At 42.9% G+C, this 15299-nt stretch overlaps 1 protein-coding gene across 1 annotated transcript; it reads right to left on the reverse strand.

Moving 5' to 3' along the window:
* Positions 1 to 9932: 9932 nt before the first annotated feature.
* Positions 9933 to 10812, reverse strand: LOC117705926 (eosinophil cationic protein-like). The gene is made up of 2 exons (XM_034498709.2): positions 10734 to 10812; positions 9933 to 10572 (listed from the first exon to the last, which is right to left on the reverse strand). The coding sequence occupies exon 2, from the start codon at positions 10565 to 10567 to the stop codon at positions 10100 to 10102; it is 468 nt and encodes a 155-aa protein (XP_034354600.1). The 5' UTR covers positions 10568 to 10572; positions 10734 to 10812; the 3' UTR covers positions 9933 to 10099.
* Positions 10813 to 15299: the final 4487 nt, after the last annotated feature.

Raw genomic sequence — 15299 nt, forward strand, 5'->3', positions numbered from 1 at the left:
AGAAATAAGTATAATTGTTATTAAGATGAAGTTATAATTTCTTAAATGGTACAAAATTTACTTTGATTTCAAATTTAAGGTTTTCATTGGTATGAGCTTCTTGTTAATATAAAAGTGAGATTAATATTGTTACTCTCATAGGCATTGTGCCTATATAACACATTTAGGAATACAAGGCTTAGACCCAGTCCTTCTTTAACTTTTCTAAATGATTTGAGATGGTTAGCCTGTGAGTTAAGGGCCTATAGCAAATTCATGGCTTTGAGTTTATTGTTAGGGTGTTTCCTATATTTTATTTAGAAATAGCTGAGAGGAGTTAACAGACAAGAGTCCAGATTGCCTTACATGGATAGTTGGCTTTCGAAATGTTAGAAGTCCACAGAATTGATGTTACAAGCATTTCTGTATTAATGTTCATTTTGATTAGAGACCTGTCTGCCCCTGACAGCTTCCTGTCTTGGATTCTAAGAAGAAATTGAGCATCTTTGGAGTTACTCCAGTTATGGTGAGACAGCCACCAGGTAAGAATTGCCTCTTTCCATCTACAGACAGATCATTGTCCAGAAAAGGACACACTTGTGGAATAGTTGACTGATTATATCTGCCAAGACAGAGTAATCATCCCTTAATAATTCTGCATCACTAGTTTTGTTAGGTGATCCTGGTTCAGAAGGTTGAAGATTGAATGCTCCAATGTTTTGTAGTATAGGAACTGTCCAGGTGTTCAGCGGATAAGTTTTAGAAGCTATGCTTTGTGCTTCCCATAATTTCAGTTAACTCAGTCATTCTGGATTTCTGATGGGTTTGAAGACTTACAGTCTCATATCCAATCCTGGCTATTTACTTTGAGAGAAAGGATTTGAGAGAATGGTTTTCAGTTGACATTCATTCTAAAGCCAAGAAAAGAGCCAGGTTCAGAACTAAGTCTTTTAGTTAGGAGGGATGACAGAGGTTCTGGTTAGTCAACAAAATGATGGACTGGGTCTATCTTGTACCTTACTGACACAAATTGGTATAGTTATGCTTTAATTGTATTTTAAGAGAAAAGTTTTATTTTAACAGGAAGGGTGATATGTAGGAGGAGCTAAGGTGGGAGAAGTAAGGTGGGAGGATTAAAAGGAGGAGTAAGGAGAGGAGGAGAAGGAGAGGAGGAGCTAGGTGAGGGGAGGGGGACATGGAGGTGGATGTTTGCGTGTCTCCACCAGTCAAAGATAGTTGATATATCTAGGTTGGGTATTGGGTTACACTTCTGATTGTATAAGCATCTTGTTATTAAACATTACCAAACTTATAAAACCTTTGATTAACATTTAAAAAAATTGTATAAAAGCAAAAAGGAGAAGGGGGGATGGGATAGGGGTTTTCTAGGGAGGGGAAATGGGATGGCATCTAAAATGTAAATAAAATATCCAATAAAAAATTTAAAAAAAAATCAAATGACATAAGAGCTTATTTGTAGAAAGTGCTGCTGGGTGGTTGGTTCGGGCCCAAGCTTATTGTGAGTAACCATACAAACCAGTTCTATTAATTTCTATCATGATTTCCAAGGGTACAGAACATAAAAGAATATGTCATCAATTTAGGCATGAGAAAGTTTCCTAGTAACAGCAGAAACAAGACACGAGAAAGTTTCCTTATAATATTAGTAACAGCATAAAACGACAGGCTAGCCAGAAAACAGTTACCTAGGCCTTAATAGTCCTTCTAGGCCTTGTTATTTTACCTAGGTCTTAACAATTTGAATCCTGCTACTAAGGAATATCAAGATAAGGGTATGGGTGGAGTGAGGGAGTGGACCAACCAGCAAAGACTTTTGCTATTTATGTCTGGCAACCTGAGTTTGAGTCCTAGAACCTATGTAAAGGTAGAAAAAGGAAATAGATTCCACATATCTGACCTCTGACTTCCACATCCCCCATAACACTAAACAGAAATTCAAGAGGGACTGGAGAGATGACTCAGTGGTTAAGTGTAGTGATAAATTGTTAATCTGCTCTGAGCTCCCAGTGGGAGCCTGCAAGTCTCTGCACTTGCTCAAGAGCTCTGGATTCATGAATGAAAGGCACACACATGCCAGCTTATTTTTATTAAATATGCTTATTTTTATTAAATATGCTTTACTACCTCAATGGCTGGGCACTTTCAAACCTCCCTGGGGCTAGCACACATTCCCCTGTGGTATTCCTGAGCTAACACTTTCTAAATCCCCCAACATCACCCTTTCTGTGGAGAATTGGTTCTGATGCTTTGTCTTAATTTGGCTCTGCAAAATCACACAGGAATCTGCGTGTCCAAATGCTGAGGGTTCCTGTCTCCATTTGGTTTGAGAAGGCTGTGGAGGAGGTGGTCTTTGAGGCTAAGTCTTGAGGCTCCATAGCCTAGCCTCATGTCTTGTTCACCGTCTGCTTTCTGAATATAGATATAATGTGACCAGCTATTTTTCTACTACTATGATTTTCATGCCTGCTGTCATAACTTTGACAGAATGCTGGACTGTGTCCCAATGTCCCCCTGAAACTGTAAGTCAAAAGTAACCCATTCTTATTCAAGTTGGTTTTGCTTTTTTTTTTTTTTTTTTTTTACATATCAGTGAGAAAGTAACCAAGGAAGTAGTTGTTTGTTTTCAAGCTGGAGTTGCTAATCACTGGAAATTGCCAGCACTCTAGTCATCCCTCAAGGGTTCAGGGAAAGTCCTTTTGGTAGGGGATTAGAAAAATATCTTAGGCACTTTGTTTAACCACAAGAAACCATTCTACAATATGTAGATGATATTTGTATGCATGTTGATACTAGAAAATTTTGAAACCAAAATACTATTAGCATCTTAAGCCTTCTAGCCTCTTGTGGTTATCAGATCTACCAGAAAAATCCCCAGATAATTCTGCAAAAACTACCATATTTAGTATTTACTTCGGGTTCTACAGCTCCACAGCAATCCTATTGTATGTTTGAGTCAAAATTGAACTACTTACACAAAAGATAAAGATGGACTTTGCTCCTTTGGGGGATGCTGGATTCGTTGAATCTGGGTGCTCAACTTTACATTAATGGGAAAAATGTCTCTGTGAGGCTATCAAGAACTCAGACTTGGGTTACCACAGCTGGGATAGTGAATTGGAATAATCATTTAACTAGACGAAGCAGGCAGAAAGCAAAGACCTTGTCCTTAGGATATTGATTCTAATAATTGGGGTCAGTATGTGACCTATAGTAGATTTTCTTTTTCAAAGAAATTAGATGTTGTATCATCAGAAGGTCCTCCTGTCCAAAAGCTCTGGCAGCTGCATCACTGATAGTTCAAGAGGCCAACCAAGGTATCTTTGGAGGCAATGACTAGAAGCTCTTACAACCAACCAAGTAAAGTCTATAGTAAAATTAAAGGGCTACATATGATTAACTGGAAGTAAACACCAGAGGAGCTTCCCAGACAGCCAGAAGTAACTATGAGAACATGGGGCACACCAAGTCTGCTTCGCTTATGCCTGTGGTAGTGACCTTCTATCTGGGACACTGTGTGCTGAGACTATCTCCTCCACATTTGCCAGCCAGGCTGACTTAGAATCAGGCTCTGGATAATCAAGGGGAGAAATGGTTTGCTGATTAGGGCACTTTTCATCTAACTGGAAAAAGTAAGACAAGATAGTATGTGGTTTTCTATAGTGGAATGATTGAGGTTACCATATTACCCACTTCCATTTTAGATCACAGGGCAGTTCTAAGTTTTAATATGGTGACTCAATCTAGGCAAAAATAAAGAAAAGGTAGATATCTACATTGCTTCTAGTATGCCTTCACGATGTTGCATGCCTCTGCTGCCATCTTTGGAAATTTGAAGAAGGTTAACAGCCAACATCTCACCTATAAAACATAAGCAAGAAAGATTCTAAACCCATTGGCAGCTGTCTAAGTCTCTGATCAAGTGTTAGTCATCTACTGGAGGGGCCATCAGAAGGGCCTGCATGTCTAATGTTGCCCAAGGAAATAGGCCAGCACAGAGGAAGGCAAAGAGGATGCATTACAGATAGAGAACACTGCTCCTTCCAAAGACAGATGTTACAAAAGCAACATGTACGTCACTCTTGCAGTTTGCCATGAAAGGGGGCAATGGAAACTGGCCATGGATCAGTGTGGGAAATAAAATACTTCCCAATCTAGGTCCTGCAGTGAAGAAAAATCAGGGAATGCATGACTCATTTCATCCAGGGAGGGATGCCACTCTGTAAATGGTAACTTGACTGTTCTTGGGTAGAGGTTTACCCACAGTAAAGCAAGAATATCAGGCCTACAGTCTTCACAACTCTGCTGCCCTCATCCTCTACACTCCTTGGACCAACCTAGAGGAGGACTTCTACCCCAGTGAGAACTGGCATGTAGAATGTACTCTTTTGTCTCCTTGGGGCTGCTTCAAATATGTGTTAGTGTTTGTACACATATTCACTGGCTGGATAAACACTTTACCACTGGGGCTGAAAAGACTACAGAGGAGTCAAATATGTGTCTCTAAAGGACACTATCCCAAGGTTTGATCTCTCCTGGTCATTAAAGACTCACAAATGAACCTTCCTTTACACCACTTATGACTCAATTTATATCCACAACTCTAGGGATAAAATATTACTCGACATCTGATTGGAAGCCCAAACCTCAGGCAGTATTGAAAGGATTAACCAAGCTCTTAAGTAGATTCTAGCAAGACTTTGCCAAGAAACCTCTGATAAATGGCTGAATCTGTTCTCGTTGGCCTCAGGAGTGTCAGAATAGTTCCACAAACTGACACCAAGGACAGCCCTCGTTTGTTGTGTGGAAGGCTTTCCTCACATGGGTTCTAGGTTAGACTCTGAGGCCAATCAGATGATTCAGTACATAATACACTATGAACTTGGAGCAAATCCAACAAGCCCTACTGGAGTATGGGAACAAAGTTGTACACTGTCCCAGCCTGAGCTGCCTCATGCTTGTGGGCTAAAATGTCCCGGACTGCTCTGCTTCTCCGGTCTGTGGGTCAGACAACAGGGTCTAACAAGAGAGAGAGTGTGGGATGGAGGGGCAAGAGACTCGAAGAATGGAGACAAGCCAGAGTGTGTGATCAAGTCTCATTTCTCGTTTCTTGTCTCTCTCTTATTGTCTCCTCCTCTCTTATTGTCTCCTTCTATTGCAAGGAAATCCTGGGTATTTTGTAAGCACAAGCAGGGGAACACAGCTGAAGACACTTTACCACGTGCACCATGCAGCTGGGGTCACTAAACAGCAAAACAAGGTATGTGGGATAAACAAGATGTTTATCAGAGTGTGCTCAGCTGTTGTAGGTTGTTGAAAAACAAGTCTCTTGTCAGGGTATATCGCTCAAGATGGCTGCAAAATTGATAGCCGCTTTCTGCTAGAAGTCGGTTCCCAACAGTACACATCCAGTCTAGGGGGAAATGGGTTCTCCTGGTAAGATCCACAGAACAGTTGGATCCTCTGTGATAGAGACCTTGCCAGTAGTCCTGAGAACCCCAATTACTGTCACATTGCCTGATGTTAACACCTGGGGTTATATTTTAAGTTAAAACCAGTGATCTCAAGGTAGAGAACCCACCTGAGGACACAGGGGAATATACCCCCACTTCTGATCCAAGGACAGCTCTCAAACTTCTCCTAATGGACCAGTGAGTTGGCTCAGTAAATAAAGGCACTGCTGATAACCCCAGTTTGAGCTGCAGAGCCTATGTGATGAAAGGGGGGAACTAACTTCTGCAAGTTGTCCTTTGACCGCCAAATATATGACTTCACATACGTGCTGTGGTATGTGTGCACTCACCAACACAATAAATGTAAACCATTAAAACAAAACAAAACAAAACAGCAAACAAAAAACCTGGATAACAAAGAAACAAACAAACTTCCAACCTCCCTGAAACCCCATAAGCTACTGTCCAGATTCAGATTGTTGCTTCCCCCAGAGATGGTAGTGTGGGAGAGCATAAGCTGCCCTAACTACAGAGAGAAGAGACCATAAGGAGAAAAGCATCAACACCTGTCTCAGAGACAAGAATGGCCACTTGAATAAACATGAGAAGGAATGCCTCTGTCTCCATTTCCTATGGAATCTGTTAGCTAAAGGTGAGAAGAAGATGGAGCATCAGGATGCTAAGCCACTGTCTTCTCAGATGGATGGGCCACAAAAAGTACAGTTTAAAGGTCCCTTTTTCTAGGTTTTGTCTATGTAAAGGTTAGATACAAAAGAGTGGGGCTTATCATGGACATTTCACTCACTTGTGTAATCAGAATTTGTTTGCCTTCACTCCTCTGCATCTACGACCTTTCTTGCACTTCCTCAACCTGTGTGGCTGTTTCTCTTGTTTCAGACAGTCTCAAGTTCTGCTTTCCGATTCCACATATTCTACTACCCTATTTTATACCTTCCTTAAGACTTCTTCTTCACTTCTCATCTAATTTCATGTCTGCTTACATATAAACACACACACGCACACGCACACGCACACACACCATTTAAAAAAAAATCCATTGAAGTGGAGAGACAGCTCAGCAGTTAAGAACACTGCTCTTCCAGAGGACCTGGGTTTCATTCCTAGTTCCCATGTAGCTAACAATCATCTATAACTCCAGTTCCATGGATTCAACTCCCTCTTCTGCCTTCTGCTGACATCAGGCACGTATATGGTACACAGACATTCATATATGAAAAACACTTATATACATAAAACAAAAATAATCAATTAAAAAATCAGAGTTTTGCATATGAGAGAAAATGTGGCATTTGGCATTTGTCTTTCTGAGTCTGGCTTATTTCAGATAACGCGATGATTTTTAATTTTATCCACTTTCCTGCAAATGTTGGGAGGTTGGTTCTAATGCTTTTATTTAATAAGGAATCTGTGTGTCCAAATGCTAAAGGTTCTTGTTCCCAACTGGTTTTTGATCAATCAATAAAGAGCCAACAGTCAGTGGCTGGGGAGAGAGAGAGAGAGAGAAAGAGAGAGAGAGAGAGAGAGAGAGAGAGAGAGAGAGAGAGAGAGAGAGAGAGAGAGGCGGGACCTCTAGCTTCCTGGGAGAGGGGACAGATGGGAGAGGAGATGGACGAGAGAGGAGATGTAGATTCACCACGGTAACATGAAAGATGGATCAGATTTAGAGCTGCAGGAGAGAGAGGCAAAAGATTTCAGGTGAGTGGGCACTGGCGGATTCCCCAGTTGGACCAGGGTAGCAGGCAGAGGATTAGAAACACCCAATCATTGAGCTAGTCAAGGCATGTTAAAATTAAGCTAAGGTATGTGTGTGTCTTTCATTTGTGGATCCAAAGAATTCCTTGGGTGGGTGGCTCTTGACCCTTCAGTAGCACAAAGCAGTTAGATAAACTCAGTGCTATATGTCATCATTTCATTTTCCTTTCTGGTTGCATAAAGTTCTGCTGGGCATGTTTGATCCACTGTCTTTATCCATCTGTTGTTGATGCACATCAGGCTGAACCCACTTCCTGACTTTCCAGCACAGATCAGCAGTAAGGATGGCTGAGCAAGTATCTCTGTAGTGTGTCTTCAGGACATAGACCATGCATGCTGGAGCTGGGGAACAGAGTAGGCCTGTCTCCACTTCTTTCTGTTTCCCACAGTGGTTCCACAAGATGGCATTGCCACAAGCTCCCCCTTTCCCTTCACCATTGTCCTCAAATTCTTGACAGCATTAGTTTTTGTCACTTGTTTTCTTCATGACAGGCCTGTTGACTGGGAAAAGAAGAAGTTTATGGGAGCGTTAGCTATTAGGGAAACATAATTAAAACAACCTTGAAGATCTCTGAGTTGGATCCCACCAGGACTACAGAGTGAATGCCAGGATAGCCAGGAATACATAGAGAACCTGTCTCAAAAACAAAACAACAAACGCCCTCAAAACAAACAAAATAGCCCACCCCACCCAACAGCTTAAAAGTCCATCTCACCCAGGTCACTGTGGCTAGCATCAAGAAAACACTGACCACAAGTGCTGGCAAGGATCCAGGGAAAGCCTAAGTCCTGTTCCCTACTGGCAGGAGTGTGAGCTGGAGTGGCCTCATGGAAATCTGTGTGGCAGTTTCTCCACAACCTACCATCTGATCCAGCAATACCACTGTCTAGCATGTGCCCATTCATCATAGATGACTAGAGGGTGAATATGGTACTCATTTGCACGATGGAGTTCCATTCAGGTGGAAAGAAGTCAACTAGCCTCAGATTCACAGTGTAGCCCAGGCTGCCTTCAGACCCTCTTGTCTCCCCACCCTCTTGTCTCTACCTCAAGACACTGGGATTATGGGATGCTCTGTCTATGCAGTGCTAGGGACTGGACCCAGGATTCTGTACATGGTAAGCAAGCACTGCCAACTGAACTACACTGTCAGCCTCTGCATGCCTGTTGTAAATCTGGACGATCATGCCTGCTCTACTCTATTGCATGGATCCACGTCTTATTAGGCTTAGAGAGTAAGTTCCTGATTGCAACCCACACTTCCAGTCCTGCCTCTGAGTACTCACATTCTGCACAACAGAGGGTGATCTTAGGTTGTATCCACCTCTGATTAACACACTTCCTGTGAGCACTGCTGGGAAATCATTCTTTCTTAACGTCCCTAAGCCAGGGTCTGAACTTCAGGGATTCCTGTCCTTTACACAGTTGGTTCTGTCTGAAGGCCTGGGAGACCTGTCTACACAAAACACACACGGGTTCCCCTTTGTGTTACTACTCTTTCTGTGCCCTGCACACTCTGGAGGAAGCTTGACTTCTGAATTTCCTGCTGTTTAAGTTCTGCTGGTAATCAGATAATTTAGCACACATTAAGAGCTGTGTTCCCAGTTTGTTAATTTTGCTATGGTTGATGATAAATTTAACAGTGGCCTACTGTGAGAGTTAAGGTAAACTTAAGAACCATACCAGACTTGAAAGATTCTTGAGCAGACAAAAACTTGTTTCTTACCAGGTATTAAAAATAGCCTTAGCCAACAAAAATTTAGAGTAAAAATTAAAAAGTTTTTTGTGAGTTCAAAACCAGCCTGCTCTATATTGTAAGTTCCAGGAAAGCAAGAGTGAGACCCTCAGGCTGTACCCAATTTCACCAGAGTCAGTGGATTATGTTAACCCATAAAGTTCTCCAAACTTAGCATTCATATTTAAAGTGCAGATTCCACACACCAACCTGGAGGAGCAGATTTTGTATTCACTGCTCCAGAAGAGTGGCTTTCCTTTAACCCTGACTGTGGTCCACTTAAAGCAAGAAGTACCACCATTGTCCAGTGATGGCAAGAACCCAAGTATTCCATCTAGGGCACCAGAAAGGAACAGCAAAATGAAAGCTGGTAACCAGACTGAAAGACAGAGGTATGGAACTGAGGATGTCACCTCTCTACTCCATTCTGCATCTGACAGTGCATGAAGGCTCACTGCCACATCTGGTGATGCTTGGCTCCCCCAAGTCCTTAAAGGGATGGCACCTTCTTGTCTGACACTGATTCCTGACTATAGTTCTGTCCTCAGGAGTCAGGTCAGGACCTCTCATTATTTATCTCTTTTCTGTGTGAATTCCAGTTCCCCTATCTTGGAATCTGTTTTTCCTGGTTTGCATTGAATGGTCTCAAAAGTGAGTCCTGAGGACAGCTATACAGGGAGAGGGTGAGGGACAGCCTCACTGAGATCCCAATTCCCTGGGCTCCTCTCCCAGCCACTTCTTTCCCACAGAGAAACTTTAGGAAAGATGTCCTGTAGGAACGTTCTGGAAAGATTTCCATCTGTCCTCAGATTCATGTTTCCAGGGTAATGGAAATTACCTGGGTAGATGCTTTAATTGGTATGAGGACTTGCCTCAACACACACACACACACACACACACACACACACACACAAATTCTTTTTCCCCTTTCCTCTCTTCCCATCCCTGTCAGACACAGAGATACTCAGAAATCTAGATGAGTATGCAAAGGTGTTTATTGACTATTAAAGATCTCTTCAGAGTCAGGAACAGGTTTCACGAGGACAGGTGCTGATGCGCAGGGCAGAGAGGAGTTGGATCTTCACTACTATGATCTTGGCAGTAGCAGATGAGTGAAGGTACCAAGTGCTGGCACTGGAGCTAAAATGTGCCATCCAAGTGAACCGGAACCACTGGATAGATGGGACTGTCCTGTGCAGTTCTGTTGTCACAGGCAACTGTGTAGAACTTCACTGCTCTTGTGGTTTGGTATCTGCATAGGGTATAATTCCTTGATGGAAATGTGAGGTTACAGAACATTATAGGTACTTGAGATGTACTATTATGACAATTTGTAGCTCTCTGGTTTTTGCAGGTGCCATTTGGATTGCCACACACATGAACCACATCAGCAAAAGTTGTATTAAGAAAAGTATTGATGTTTTTACATCTTTTTTTATAACTGTTAACCATCAGCATTGCAGGATTACATTGGGGGTAGGCACTATTATAGATGTGCTGAATTGCAAACCACTGGGAAGGGGTTGGTGGCTGGCATGAGGCAAGCAGTAGGACAAGTCCCAGCAGCAGCAGGAGACAAAGTCGGGACTCAAGCATCTTCAGACCCATGTTTCCTGTGAGAACAGAAGAGAAGTGACTACTCCCACCCTAGTTCAGTTTTCCCTATCTCTTCCTGAAGGCCCTCTGCTGTCACTGTGGTCCACTGTGTCACTTCTCCTGGACTCTGCCACATCACTGCCCCTCCTGTCCCAGGCTTAGACAGTCAGTGTCTTACCCAGTCTGTTGTAGGTCCTGTGGAACAGGGCTCTGGTTGTCCTGGAAATCAGAGATAATGGGTGAGGTCCACTTGGGCCCAAATATAGAGAGAGGAGGCTCTGTGGGTGGAGCTGGTGGCTCAGAGACTTCATCATGAGAACCCACAGATTGGTACATTGCCTGCTTGTGCAACCAGCCTTCTGTTTCTTCACTTGGCCAAGCCATGGTGCTGCTGGCTCCATTGTAAGAAATCAAATTCTAAGTCCTCTTGTGCAGGGCAGTTTGAAGTCTGAATCTGAACTACATAAGAAATCTTTGTATTTCGTGTTAATTGTCTGCAGACTTCATAACTGTGGACAGACCAAGATTCCTAGCCTGGCTACACACTTAGAAACAAAGCCTTGGAAAGCCAGAATCATAAGAGATATTTACATTACTGTCTTTCACCTTTAAAATTATATGATGTTGGGGTGTGTGGCGATGGCTCAGTGGTTAAGAGCACTTATGCTCTCCCAGGGGACCCAAGTTTTGTTTCATTACCTATGCTGGTGACTTACCACTGCCTGAACTCCATTCCAGGGCATCTGATGTCTTCTAATAGCATCTGTTGGCATGTTCATACACATGAACACAGACACACAGAGACACATAAGTAAAAATAAGTCTTAGGGATTGGTGGGACATCAGTGCTTAAGAGACCTTCCCCTCTGCCAGATCCCTTCCCTTCCAGAGGAGCCCAGTTTGTCACCCAGAGGCCACAACTGCAGATAACTCCAGCTCCAGGAAAATTGGACACCGGTTTGTTTTTTGTTAGTTCCGGTACATGCATGGCACATATGAATGCAGACACATGTGAAAGTTACAAAATAAACTTTAAAATCTGTATCCAGAAACAGTAACAAAAAACTCTACACACGGCACACTGCATAGTATTTTTATGATTGTTTCCTGTATAAGATTCCTGTCTACATTTCCAGCTATGCACATTTGCTCCAGAACTAGTACTAATGGTCTGTTTTACACCATGGTCCCGCAGGAGAACACCACTTTATCTAAGATGCCGGACTTACTACAAGCCAATGTTATAAAAGAGACACTAATACACTAACCATAAAAAGAATTTTGCTTTCTCTTCTTCTTTGTGCTGGGGTTTGAACCCAGGGCTTTGTGCACTCTAGAGAAATGATCTGCCACTGAGCTACACCCCAGGGTCACACAGATAAGATAATTTGGCTTCATCAGATTAAATGCTTCTCTAAGTTTTTTGTTATCAAAACCTCCCTTGTCTTCCAATCCAGTGACACATCTCCAGACCTGCTCACACTTCTGTTGTGAAAGACAGGCAGAGTTATATCCTAGTAGTAAGTACTTTGTGTTTTTTTTTTCCAAACTTGATGAATATCATAAGTTATTGTCTAAAGAAATACTTCCTCATATGACCTATAAGTCACAATGAGTATTTTGCTGTCCCAATTGATAGATGTCTTTTTGGGCAGATTCCATCTGTGATAGATTATGTGCAAAGCTTAGAATTTCTTCAATCTGGGCGGTGGTGGCACACGCCTTTAATCCCAGCACTTGGGAGGCGGAGGCAGGCAGATTTCTTAGTTCGAACCCAGCCTGGTCTACAGCGTGAGTTCCAGGTCAGCCAGGGTTATACAGAGAAACCCTGTCTCGAAAAAAAAAAAAAAAAAAAGAATTTCTTCAACCCCAGATCTCTTGCAATGACTACTATTGACCTATTGACTGACAGATGCCCAGTGTCAGCATAGTGTTTGACACAGCTCTGCCAAGTGCTCAGGCTGTCTATGGAAATGACAGTACACAGCATTTATAAAATTGTCACAGTAGCCTGTGTTTTAGGGACTGATCTTTGGGGGTGCTAAGAAACATTGAGACAGGGTGTCACTCTGTAGTTTGGCATTGGTTTCAACTTGCTTAGAAACCCAGATTGGATTCAATTTTCCTCTCCATCCTCCTCAGGCTGGAAGTTCTAGGGTCCCAGACTTGCACTTCCACACCAAGCTTCTGAGCTAGCTTGTAAGCAGCCTGTGCTGCTGTGAGTGGATGCTCAGCTTGAGGAAGTAAGACTCAGGAGGCAGAAGCTAGGATGCTGTGGGCGTGCCCTGGATGGATGTTTTGGGACCTGGTGCCTTTCCTGCTCTCCTTTCTTCTGCTGTGACCTTGAGCGGCTCTGCTCTATCACGTGCCTCCCATTGTGGGCTTTTCTCTACCACAGACCCCAGACAAGACAGCCAACTGACTGGATGATGTATCTGACACTGGAATCAAATGAATCTCTGTTTCTCTCAAACCATGGATTTGTCTCAGGTATTTATCAAGCATTGGGAAGCTGAATTGTAGCATGATGCAAGTGAATTTAACTCTGATTTATTTACAAAAGCTCAAAGTATATTTGATACAGGGGCTCTAAGGTCTTCTCCTTCATGATATGGGACCTTCTGTGTATCTCTTTGTTAGGCTACTGAACAAAAGCAGATCTTGAACTTTTTGATCAGGTTTCTGCAGTTACACAGGAACTGCAGAGAGACCTCCCACACAGACAGGCTCTGGGTTGGTTGAGTTTGTGAAGGGGCCTGCAACTCCTTTGCACACTCAGGATTCTGCAGAGACTCAGGTGTGTAACTTCAGGTGGACACTGTGCAACTCTACCTCCCCTGCCACTGCAGACTTGCTGTGTGTGAGTGGAAACACTTTGTTGCCTTGTTGCCTGGTCTGGTCCAGCATGTCTTCATTCCAGGAGCCATGATGGGCAGCACTAAATATGTTCTCGGTGTACTCAAAGAGGGGTGCCTGTCACGCCTCACGTCTTGGTTTCATGTAAAATGGATGGTGTGATACTCTGGCCTCAGCCCCTTAGGTTGGGATTTTAATTGAAATTACTTAATTGACTCTGTAGGTCAGTGTGAAAAAAGCAACTCCATGCAACTAAGCATTGAACCTTCCATTTTTCCAGAGGCAGAATTGTTGGGGTCCAGATGGTCTGTGGTTCCTTTCTCAAGCGCTCACCCACATGTGGTTCCCTGACTGAGGGAATCTGCAGGTACAATATCTGTATCCTGGGAGGTTGTCCTCCAGGGCACAGCAAGATCACAAAGGTCAGGAAGGCAGAAGGGAAAACCCAGAGAAGGGACAAAGATGCTGTTTGCTCAAGCTCTGCTTGCAGCGAGTGTCTAGTGACTGGATAGAAGGTGCGTCACCAGCAGTGGGTGAATCAAAGTTGTTCATTCATGAGGAGACATCAGTGTCTGCCTCTGACTATTGTTACCCCTTCCCTGGACCCTGTGGTGCCCACAGCTGTGCCACTGAGGGCTCAAGTGATGCATAACCTTGTGTTTCTAGGAATATTCTCTCCTAGGCCTCATGATGCTCCTCATAAAGTCACCTCACAGGTTTGTTTGCTGATAGTGTAACAGGGCCCTGATCTTAGGAGGCCTCCAGATCTTAGCATAACTGAGTCCATGAAGGAAGCACCATTCAGGCTGTAAAACTCCACATGAAGTGCCACCTGCCAAATATAAAAGAAGAAGAAGAAGAAGAAGAAGAAGAAGAAGAAGAAGAAGAAGAAGAAGAAGAAGAAGAAGACCAACACCATCAATGTCCATAGTTACTTATGGGAAAGTCTCTGTCTTAGGGGTGTATTGTTGTGAAGAGAAACCTTGACCAAATCAACTCTTATAAAGGTAAATATTTATTTGATACTGGCTTACAGTTTCAGAGGTTTACTCCATTATCATCATGGAGGGAAGCATGGTAGCACACCAGAAAACATGGTGAAGGAGTTTCCAAATAGGGATGTGTTAATAAGAGAATATACATGTATAGTCCATGATATTCCCACTAATAAGGGCATACACAGTCATAGTCCATGGAATTCTAATATATTACTGACCCTCAGTAACAATGGTTGTTTTGTCCAGTTGTTGTGGGGTAGACTAGTTAGATCAGAGAAGACTAGGATACTGATTTAAGCCAATAGAAAGTCTTTATTAACTTTCCAGCAACTGCACTTGGAGTTCAGTGTCCCTGTGAGGTCCTGAGCCTTTCTCTGGGTAAGCTTTTAAGACAAAAAAAAAAAAAAAAAGAAAAAAAAAAAAAAAAAAAAAAAAAAAAAAAAAAAAAAGAAAGAAAGAAAAGAAAATATCATCACGTGTGAGTTATAAGTGAATATTAGTCATAAAGTCCAGTATACCCATGCTACAATCCACAGACCCAAAGATGCTAAAGAACAAGGAGGGCCAAGGGGAGATGCTTGGATCTTTCTCAGAAGGAAACATAAAATAGATCCTGGAAGTAGATACTAGGAGGGAAGTGGGTGGGAAAGAGGTTGTGTGGAGGGGAGGGGAAGATGAAGATGTAGGGAGAGTAGGGGAGAGAGAAGGGAAGTCAGCAGGCCAGGGTAGGGGCAATCCTAGGACATGCCAGAGACCTGCAATTGTAGGGAAGTCCCAGAGGGTCTATGGTGGAAAGACTCCTAGCAGTGGGAAATATGGATCCTGAAGTGGCCATTTCCTGTATCTAGGCAGGACTCCCAATGGAGGAATAAGTACAGCAATCCACCCAC

Source organism: Arvicanthis niloticus, chromosome 3 (genome assembly GCF_011762505.2).
Source record: "Arvicanthis niloticus isolate mArvNil1 chromosome 3, mArvNil1.pat.X, whole genome shotgun sequence".
NCBI classification, from domain to species: Eukaryota; Metazoa; Chordata; class Mammalia; order Rodentia; family Muridae; genus Arvicanthis; species Arvicanthis niloticus.